The sequence below is a fragment of the Impatiens glandulifera genome, chromosome 3 (assembly GCF_907164915.1).
Source record: "Impatiens glandulifera chromosome 3, dImpGla2.1, whole genome shotgun sequence".
Taxonomy (NCBI): Eukaryota; Viridiplantae; Streptophyta; class Magnoliopsida; order Ericales; family Balsaminaceae; genus Impatiens; species Impatiens glandulifera.
In genome coordinates this window covers 4234188-4245114 of record NC_061864.1, presented here as the reverse complement: position 1 = coordinate 4245114, position 10927 = coordinate 4234188, and the positions used below count along the sequence as shown (strand labels likewise).

The 10927-nt window shown below is 29.9% G+C and overlaps 2 protein-coding genes across 2 annotated transcripts; both read right to left on the bottom strand.

Moving 5' to 3' along the window:
- Nucleotides 1-934: 934 nt before the first annotated feature.
- LOC124928886 (L-ascorbate oxidase homolog) lies at nucleotides 935-5038 on the bottom strand. Its single transcript, XM_047469135.1, has 7 exons — nucleotides 4667-5038; nucleotides 4488-4597; nucleotides 4129-4399; nucleotides 2428-2530; nucleotides 1649-2357; nucleotides 1495-1573; nucleotides 935-1403 (listed from the first exon to the last, which is right to left on the bottom strand). The coding sequence occupies exons 1-7, from the start codon at nucleotides 4793-4795 to the stop codon at nucleotides 1194-1196; spliced, it is 1611 nt and encodes a 536-aa protein (XP_047325091.1). The 5' UTR covers nucleotides 4796-5038; the 3' UTR covers nucleotides 935-1193.
- Nucleotides 5039-5385: 347 nt separating this feature from the next.
- On the bottom strand, nucleotides 5386-8415 carry LOC124928887 (cytoplasmic tRNA 2-thiolation protein 1). Its single transcript, XM_047469137.1, has 10 exons — nucleotides 8192-8415; nucleotides 8004-8118; nucleotides 7739-7881; nucleotides 7431-7550; nucleotides 7156-7268; nucleotides 6971-7063; nucleotides 6835-6875; nucleotides 6244-6310; nucleotides 6014-6125; nucleotides 5386-5845 (listed from the first exon to the last, which is right to left on the bottom strand). Exons 1-10 carry the CDS (start codon nucleotides 8321-8323, stop codon nucleotides 5678-5680), a joined length of 1104 nt encoding a protein of 367 aa, XP_047325093.1. The 5' UTR covers nucleotides 8324-8415; the 3' UTR covers nucleotides 5386-5677.
- Between the last annotated feature and the right edge of the window lie 2512 nt (nucleotides 8416-10927).

Genomic DNA, 10927 nt, shown 5'->3' with positions numbered 1-10927 from the left:
TGTTATTTGCTTAATTTTAATGTTAATTACATCACAGTTATACAATATAATCGGTTTATATTTATGTATGTTCTGTTTATAATACCCAATTACAAACATATATAGATTATCTAAGTAAGGGTTTGTTTGAGGAAATGGTTTTTTTGAGTTTTATCTTAAAAATTTTTGTTTGGTAAAATTAGAATAATGATTTTATTTGACTTTAAAGGATAGGTGTGAGAGAATAACGGTTTGGAGAAAATAATTTGATAATGGTTTGGAGAAAATAATTTGATAATGGTTTAGAGAAAATAATTTGATATTTAAATGATAAAATTATTTGATATGATAATTATAAAATGTTTGGGATTATGAAAAAAATTGAGCTTTATTTTAAAAACTCTTTTATCAAATTAGTTCTAAGACTGTAATTTTAAGAATGTTTTTTAATATGAATTGAAAAATAAATGTTAATAATCAAATTTCCGCCTATTGTTTTTTTCATGAAGTTATAATAATCTCATTTGTCATATTCATCATCTGTATCTATATTAACCTCCTAAAAAAACGAATTGAAAAATAAACATCAAAACCTAAACCAGACGATATAAAGTAAGAAACAGCCTTGTTAATTTGTTAAAATATTTGTTGAATGGAAATATTTATTTAATACTTTTGTTCTTAAAATTTATATATATATATATATATATATATATATATATATATATATAATTGGGTTCGATATCGCCTTAATAAAAAAATGAGTTTTTTTTAAACTCATGATTTTGAGACTCCCTTCCTCAATTATTGTAAGATTTAATTCATCAATAACTTTATTATCTCAAAAAGTTTATCCTCTGAAAAATACACATTCATTTTTAGTTCATTAACTAATATTTTAAAGAAAATATAAAAACCAATATATGAAATAATTACAATTGTAAAAGAATTCAAATACCACAAAAAAAAAATTTAATTTTAAAGAATACAAAACACACATAGCCAACTCTCATAACTGAAATTACCATAGTACAAATTTTGCATATGAATGAAAGGTAAGAAAACATGACCTTAAGTTAAGGTCATTAATTAACTAATTACTACTAATGGAAATAAATCCGATTGATAAATAATACAAATCACTTTCTCCGAAAGCAAATAGGTAAGATAGGTTTACTTGTGTTGAGAAGACACAATAAATTAATAATAATACATTATGGCCTTGTGCGTCTCCCAGCTGCCCTACCACATAGAAGTGCATTTCTGGGAATAGGATATTCATCCCTAAGAGATGTTGAATCTGTGTAAACCCTCAAGTAAAACTGTTGACCTAGGTATTGTCTTGCCCACATCTCCGATCTCACGTTCCACATTCCAACATTATCGAGTGCAACATAAATCGCTGTCCATGAATTCGGGTATACCTGTTTGTTTGTTTGTTTGTTGTCATTGTTCTTGTTAATGTAATTAAAACAATTCATGATGAATTTTGTTGTTATTCTCAATCAAAATTACCTGGACAGTATAACGACCCACTCCATCTCTAAGGTTGTACTGGTCCCTACTTCCAGAAGACCACGAACCTCCATCCATCCTGTAAATTAATAATATATTTATTATTATAGTATGAACTAATTATTAAGATTGTATATTATATTTATATACTTACCCAACTACAAAGAATGAATATCCAGAAAGGTGCCAACTCTGAACGATGTCTTCAGGGTTTTCAAACACGATTTCAACAAATGCTCTATAATCCGCAGCCATAACTGACGTGTCAGTGTAAATACCCTGCCCAGTTGGGTAATCCGATATGCTTCCAACTCGAAAACCTCCAAGCTTAAAGTAATCCACTATCTTCAACGGCGTGTCAAGTGGAACAAAAGAAACACTATTTACCGCATACCTCTGTTTCCCGTTTACTTGGCCAGCTGAGCTGGCCAGCCTGATTGTCTTGGTGACTGGTATTAGACCATAGTGGTATGAACCTTGTGGGTTTGGTCTGGGCCCACTGGCGGTAAGGTTAGTCCTAATGGATCGAGCTTGGTTAAGAGACCAGTCAATCTGGATGGTTGGACCACCCGGGAGAGGGCCTTGTGGTGGTCCGTTTGAGTTGGAGTAGCGAAGCTTGACTGTGGTTGTGAGGACGGGAGTGGTGAATCGGGTTGAGACGACGATGAAGTAGTCTCGAGGGGGTTGATCTGCTGTTATGAGGACAGAGTAGGATTGGCCGAGATGAACGTCTAAGGATGAATAGGATTCTTGAAGAGTGTGTGTTCCTTCCACTTCTATTAGCTTCATCCTGTGGTCTTGAATCCTGAAGTTGAGCGAGTTTTGGAGCCCAATATTTGATATCCTAAGTCTGTATGTTTTTCCTGTAATAATTATTATTATTAGGTTCTGTTCTTCTGTTATTTACATACATGAATAAATTTATTAATTTACCTTGTTCAACCGTGAAAGAGGTACCATTAGGTCCTCGACCATTAACAAGGATGCCATCAACAAATGGTAACTTATTGCCTCCATCAAGAATAGCTTTTAGATCCTGTGTAAAAGAAATGAAGATAATATATATAACTCGGGGCTTTGATTTAACTATTATGGGTTCAAGACAACAAAGCTATGTAAGCCCCATGGTCCAGGGGCCGGTGGTAGTAGTACTAGTTCTGCCGAGTGCTGACTAAATGTAGGTTGACCAGACCAGATCAAATAAAATAATATGGGACAAGAGTGGGGGCTGTGTCCATTGTCCCAATTTACCAACATGTTTTCAGATTCAAATATCACATCAACATAATTGCATTTGTCAAATTATTAACTTAAGATGTCTCTATCTCTTTTAATATTCATTATATATTTACACACCAAAATAGTAGAGTAACAGAGTCGACTTAAGAGATCATAAGAGTCACGATATTAATTCAATCGGTAAGTGTTCGGAGGCCATGGTTATAGGGGTTAAGCTAATTCTCATTAATTAAAAAAAAATATTCATTATATATCTATACTTGTTTGATCTATATTTATTTAAATAACCAAGTGATTAATCTTGTTTGAGATAAGTTATTAAAAATTAAGATATCTAGGTATAAATATATCATGATTTCATTTTAGTTCATTAAATAATATAATTAAAAAGTAAATTAATGATTCTATAATTTAAAAAAAAAATTAATCTCAAATAAACTATATTAAATCAAATCCAAATAACCCAAACTCAAACAAAGAGTTATTTAAAAATAACAACTTGAGTAATAAAATCACCTTAAATCAACCAAGCTTATTTGTTACAAAACAAATTTAATTTATCAAAAAAATGATTTTTTTTTATAACTTGATCTAAAAATTTATGAAAAAATTATTTTTCTCATACATTTTTTACCTACAAAAATTTCATCTAATTCAATATCCTTTGATATCAAATGAAAACAAAAACACTATCATTTTTTTTAATTTAACAATTTTAAAAAATAAATTGACAAAATCATAATTTCAAGATATTATAAATCTTATTTGATTTTGAAATATTTAAAATTATTAAATAACTTATTATTCAATCAATAATTTATTCATCCATCATCAATCAAATCATTTAAAATAATTCAAATTTTTATATTTTATTAAATTCTTTTTACTATTAATATTTAAAAATATTCAATAATAATATTTTAATATTCCAAATAACTTTAGGAGCAAACAAAGTTATTTAAAAAATAATTATTTGATTATTCAAATAATCTCAAATAAAACAATACCTTGTTTTTACTCAATTTTTATGAAAAATCAGACATTTTAGACTTTTAGTTGTATATATAATTGAATTCATACGAATCATACCCATTATAGATCTTCTTTTATGTTATTTAAAAAAATAAAGGTAACCCTTTATTTAGATAGTTTTTTTTATAAAAACTTGATTAGTTACTGTCGGCAATTGAATACAGTAATGTCAGAAAACGTGAGACATTTATTTACAATCAGATAAAAACGGTGGCACTACTAAGTACTAAGTCGTCCACCACCACCGACAATCTAATACCAAATTGTGACCCACTATATTTATTTTGGTTGTGAAATAGTAATAGTACGTACTTTTTTTTTAAAATTTAAGATAAAGAAGAAGATTAGATTAGATTAGATTACCGTATGATTAGACTTATACCAATCTCCAATTAAGACCGTATAATCCCCGGAAGGATCTGGAAAGGGCACTGGAATTCTTGGGCGGCTGAGGATGCGGAGGCCACCAAAACCACCTGCAGCCTTGTGGAATGCGAGTGATGGGAAGTAGTAATAGCTTCCAATTTGATCCTTCACCTGGAAAATGTATGTGAAGTTCTTCCCTGGAGGTATTGGACATGTTGTCCCGTTAACTCCATCTTCAAACGAATTCCTCCTGTTCTGAATTCCATTCCTGCTCTTTCACAACAAATTAATCAAACCCACATACATGTTTTCATCATTCTAGCAAATCTTAGGTGAACAAACAGTATGGTTTTTACCAGGAGAGGAGAAAAGGATCGTCCAAGCTGTTGAAGACGTTGATGATGAGATTGTCATTGGTCATGGAGTATATATCAGGACCAGGGAATTGGCCATTGATGAGAATTCCCTGGGAAAAGATAGATTAGTTGTTAGTTCAATGAATAGAATATAATAAGTAAATGGTTGATAAACGGACCTGTTGACGAACACCGAGCGGATAGATATCACCATAAGTAACATTCCAGGTGAAAAACCTGTAGGGATCATCGGCTCTGACCACGGCAATGGAAAGAAAGAGGAGAAGCAGAGGTAGATTGAGTGGCATTTTGGTTGAGCAAATGAGAGAAAGAATGAATGTGAGATGCAGAGCGGGTGTGGAAATGGTCAGGGTTGAAAGTGATCAATGGGAGAGAAGACTGGAGAGAGTTAGTGCATTTGTAAAAGTGCTGGATAGGGGGCAGACGACTGCATAGCACAGTGCAGACTGCAGAAGGCGGGGCCTCAAAAGAAAAGAAAAGATTAAAGAGAGAGAGGAGGGTCCAAGACGATAAGTTAACTGGAAGGAAGGAGGGAAAACTAAAAGGAAAGAAAGAAAGATAGAAAGAGAGATGGTGTTATCAAATTTACTTGTAAAAATTCTAAAGATTGTAAGTGTCGGCAGTGGAGCCTACAAGAGTGTGCTTTTTCCTAAAAAAAATAAATAAATAAATAATAAGACCCACTCTCTTCCACCTCCCACATGCTCTTGTCTTCGGTTCTTATCAATTGGAAATTTCACTATTCATCTATACATGCATGTCTCAAATTATTGTTTTTCAATACTTATTCATTTACCCACATTGGTCATTGCCACTTAGATGGCAATCATTGTTAGTCTTGTACATAACCTTGTAGTTAGTTGTGTACACAATAATATCATAATACAGGGTGTTGTAGTGACATTTAAAATGAAGACAGACAAACAAACAAGGCCTAATCTTAGGAGTAAAGCAAAACTAACATCAATTAGTAGCAACACTTCAGACCTACTAAACTAACATGTATGATGATACTAAAAATGAGGGTTCTTCATTTGCCACCACTCACAAGTGGCTAAAACAGCAAAAAAAAAAAAAAAATAATTATTTCAGTAGAGACTGAAAGATGAACTTGGTCAAATTTCCCTTGATATAAATATTTTGAAGATACTCAAATCGCACAGGTCATACTAGAAATCCAGTGATCCACACAGCTTGCTCTCTATACGCTTGCTCCCATTTGTCCTCACGTCAACCACCTTATTCTGTTCATTGTTCACGCCTCGACTTCGACTGATCCCCATTTTTGGCAAACCCCGGTTTAGTCCCTCCAACAAAACACAGGCTTTACACCATTTCTGTACACAAATGGGTCAAAATCAACACCATGAATAATGTATGTTTTACATTTTGAACCTAATCCAGTAAGTAAAAGTGAGCAGGTAAAGTATTGAAATCATATACGCACCAACTCTACTCAATATTTCTATAAACCTTATGTCAGCAAAATTTGTCACATAAAATACCTGACTAGAGATGTATCCACACTTTTCACAGTTCCCCTGCTCTGGCATTTTTGTTGAAGTTGAGATTCTAAAATTCTCACCTGATCTGATTATGTCAAGTATGGCTCTTGGTCTGTGGCAACAAGGTAAAATTACATTTATAAATAAACTAAGATAGATTATAGTAATCCCATATACAAAATCAATGAGATAACAATGGCTGAGTTTGAAGGATGGATGAAGAAGACCACCTGATTCTTTCCAAGTCCTTGATGAACTCACGGGCAAACCCCCGGTAGGCATTTGGTGAATATAAGCCTGCAGTTTCATTTGTATACAAATTTAAGGAACATAGAGGGAAAAGGAATATCAATATGGTGTGAGCAACCCTTGAAGTGGTTTATGAAATCCTTTTATCAAACATTGACAGTCTTAAACTTTGATATAACCAATCCAGTTATGGTTGGTCGCGCATCCAATGAAGAAGGATTGAGAGTGGAAAATAGAGAAGAGTTTCTAGAACATTGGCATGCTTACTAACTACTGACACCCAAAACAAACAAAATGATAGAACATGAATTTGTTTGTTTTGGGGTTTTCTAGGATAAGTGAATTTTGTTTGAAATGTATTTGTAAAAAATAAATATTTCAAAATATACATTTACATAACTAAGTAAAATCTGGGGTCAAAATAACATCATTTCATAAAATTGACTTTTGAGAGTTTTATTTTTTGGGGATATCCACTTCTCCCCAAATAAGGCTCAAACAGCACTAAAACACCTAGGTACATGTAACCATAAACACGAGAACAACTTCAAAGGATGTGCTTGAATACTTACATTCAGTAGAGAAGTAATCCAGTCTCTTAAAGTAGGCATACGTGAAAATCCAGTTAAGGCTTTGTAATTAAAAACATCGATAATTAACAAAAATGTAAATAAACTTCAGAAAACCAACTTTCCAAATGCAGGATATATAACAATCTCCTTCTCGTAGGTGTACTTGAATGGTTTGCATCTTGGAATGGGCCCATCTTCACCAGTGATTATGGAAGTGCATCTGCTCAATCTGTAATATAACAAAAAGGATGACATTGTTTGAACCAAGAAAATATGCAGAAAGAACAAGAATAATAATGAGAAACCTCAAATATCATATACCTAGCAATATCACCACGTAATATGTTCAAGAGAACTGTTTCAGCAATATCATCAGCATTATGCCCTGTAGCTAATTTGTCTACTTTCAACAATGCTGCACCACGATCAAGTGCCTTCCAATATATGAATACAGAAAATGTAACAGGTTAATCACTTATCAATTAGAAAAACTACCTACATGATTTTACTACCAACACTCGTATATGGGAAGAAAACTTGTAGGAAGATACAATATATACTACAATTCTGATGCCACGCTAACCAACGGCACTAACCTGGCGACGGAAAACACCACAAAAGGTGCAATTATTCTTTAAACCTATCAGCTTTACTATCTCGTCCATTGTCCATCCGTATAACTCCTTGTAGGATACAACTTTCAGTGGCAACCCATACTAGTGAAGGCAGAAAGGAAACAATAATAGAAAGTTAATTGAGAAACTATAAGTAAAATAATTTCTACCACGCAGCTGATTATTTAGGCTCCAAACTCAATAAAACTTATTATCCTAGTTTTAAAAATCGCAAGAAAAATGATTGGGAATCAGGTATTGAGGTGTTTGCATAAGAAAGGTATTTACACCTGGATTTCATTTCTTTTGACGGTTTCAAGTGAATCATCTCTGTAACCCGTGATGCCTTCATCCACTGACAATAGGAAGAGATCTAAACCATAGTTGTGCCGACGATTTAACTCGGATAGAACATAAGCAAGCACAGTGGAGTCTGCCCATCAAATATAAGAAATCGTCAATTAATAACCAAGAATGCGTTTGGATCAGACGTATATGATGATTCAAAGCCATGCCAGAATCCATTAACAATTCTAAAGATAACCATTTTAGAACCTTTTCCCCCAGAAGCTCCAATTGCAATGCGTTCCCCGGGCTTGAACAGCTGGTTGTCGACTATGACTCTATGAATCTCCTCCTCGAACACAGTATAAAAACACTCCTTGCAGATCTTCAAATGTGGAGCATTATTTAGTTAGCATCGGTCGGAAGAAAGTAATTCGAACTGAGAGTGCAATAATTACCTGTTCTAGGGTTTTGGGTCTCTTGAGGGCAGGTCTTCTTTGGTTGCAAACGGAACAAAGGCGGCCTTCGTTTTTCTTTGTGGGTCTAACCACCACGACTCCTCCTCCTCCTCCTCCTCCTCCTCCCTCCATAATCGGGAATCAAAAATGGCGATGACAAGGAACAGCTGATGTCCCGTTTGTTTGCCTACGAGATTAGTACGGTCGTCACGCTCTAGCTGGTAGCTAGCTATTAACAACGAATAAACTTCACTAGCTGCGAATTATTAAATTTATCTAATTCATTAAGCTTCAATGAAAATATCAAAATTAGGGCTTTTTCTATTAGTCTTATTTGATTCAACTTAAATTATTTCAATTTAATGTTGATTTTAAGAAAGTATATATTTTTATTTATAAAAAGACATGCCAGAAAGTATATATTTTTTATTTATAAAAAGACATGCCCACCCAATTATCCATGGCTAAAACAAAGAGGGCGTAGACCCCAATTGGAGACGAAATGGAGTTAGTTTGTGCAATGTAAAAACAAATAAAGGAATTTCTTTAATATTAATAAAAAATAAATAATCGGTCCCTATATATATTTTTTTTGGGTCATCTCATTTAACAAATGCAAACTCATAATCCATTATTAGTATTTTCTCACCCTTCAAAACCAAAATATGCAGAAATTACTATTCATTAAATGCATGTGCAATTAAAATTTAAAAAGCTCCTAAAGTTTAAAAAGTTCGAATTTTGAATATTTAACTTTTTTTTATAAAATTTATTTTAAAATTTTAATTTGATCCTTTAACTTTTATTTAAATTGAATTTTTATATATTTTTTTTTATATATAATTTATATATACATTTAATTTAATGGTTGTTTTTTTAATAATATTAAATATGAAATTTGAGTTTATTTTTTTATGTTTATTTTTTTTTTAATAATGTTTGTTTTGATGTAATTTTTTTTTCTGGTGTAATATAATTTGCGTTCATTTAATTTAATGATGTTTAATTTGTTTTTATATAAATATAAATTATTGATGTATAATAAATTTTGTCATCATTTTCTTTAATTGGTATGGGTTTGAAAAAATATTAGATTTCCTTCCTTTCTTTCTCTGCATTTTGTCTTTGCTAATTTATAAAGTTAATAAATATATAAGTAATTATTAAAAAAAAGTTTAACAATATGTATAAAAAGATTTTTTTTTTTTTGAGATTTTGAAAATTAATTTTTAAATTAAAAATAATTAGTGTTTAATCACATATACAATATTTTGAGTTGAATAATAAATTTTTGAAGTAAAAATGGTCTTACTACTCTATGTGTGCTTTTATTTTCTTGTGGCCACCCTTTACTAATATTTATACAATTGGTTTTTCTAGCTATTTTTTAGTTATTTATAGGTTTTGTTTCGAGGTTAATAACTTAATTATACTGCGATTTAACATTTATTAATATATTATAATAAAATGATTATATATATATATATAAGAGAAATATTGTTTTATTGATTATAAAATTCAATGTATTGAATTATATAATTAAATAATATAATTTAATATATTAAATAATAAAATAAATTATTAATTTATATATACTAGATAATTAATTTATATATAAAATAAATAATATCATTAATATAATAAATATAATAAGAATGATAGGGAAATGAACGTTTTCATCACATTATTTGCTTGGAATAAGATAAAAGTATAACAAGAAATAATAAAGAGATAAATTTTATTATTTTTTAATTAATCAGATTTAGTATTCCTTTTTTCATTCTTTTTTTCAAATTCCCTTCCAAATCATTTATCATATATATAATTTGTTATTTTTTTTATAAACTAGATAATTTGATGAAAAAAGTTCGTATTTATTTGTACAACTAGCTCACATACAGGGCCGACCCCTATAAGGCAACCAATGCACTTGCATAGGGCCTCCCACTTTTATAGGGCCCCCATTTTTTTTATATTTAATAATATTATATTATTAATATTATTTTTTCCTTTTTTTTCTCCTTTAATATTAAATATATATTATAAAATAACTTTTTTTTATCTCTTTTAGTCTATTTTTAGTCTAGTATTATAATATATTAATTATTTATATTTTATTTAATTAATTAAAATTATTATTATTATTTTTACTATTTTAAGGCCAAAATTTAAATTTGCATAGGACCCCAAAATCTCAGGGCTTCCCAGGGCCGGCCTGTGAGATGTATTAATAAAAGGTCATTAAAACTTACGTATTATCAAAAATTAGCTTATTTAGCATTTTTTAATAAAATATATTTATTTTTATTTTTTTATTTATATATTTATTAATTAAATATTAATATATTTTCTCTTTCCTTATTTTTCATTAATTAAACTAATTAAATTTATTTTATTCTTAAATTCTTATTACTTTTATATTAGTTTCTTTTTTTTTTTATTTTTTTTATTAATTTTTATTTTCTCAAAATTCTTAAATTCTTATTTAAATTTTTTTTTTATAATTTATTTATGAATTTTATGTTTTCTTTAATATTTTTTTAAAATATTTATTTCTTATTTATTTTAATATTAACAAAAATAAAATTAATAATTTTTTATTTACTTTTTGATTAATGACTTATAATAGTAGTAAAAAACATTGTTTGTTATTATTATTATTCAATTCTTAATTCTTAATTAATTTATTTTTGTGTTAAGAATTTTTATTGTTAAAATGATAAGTCATTTTTATAT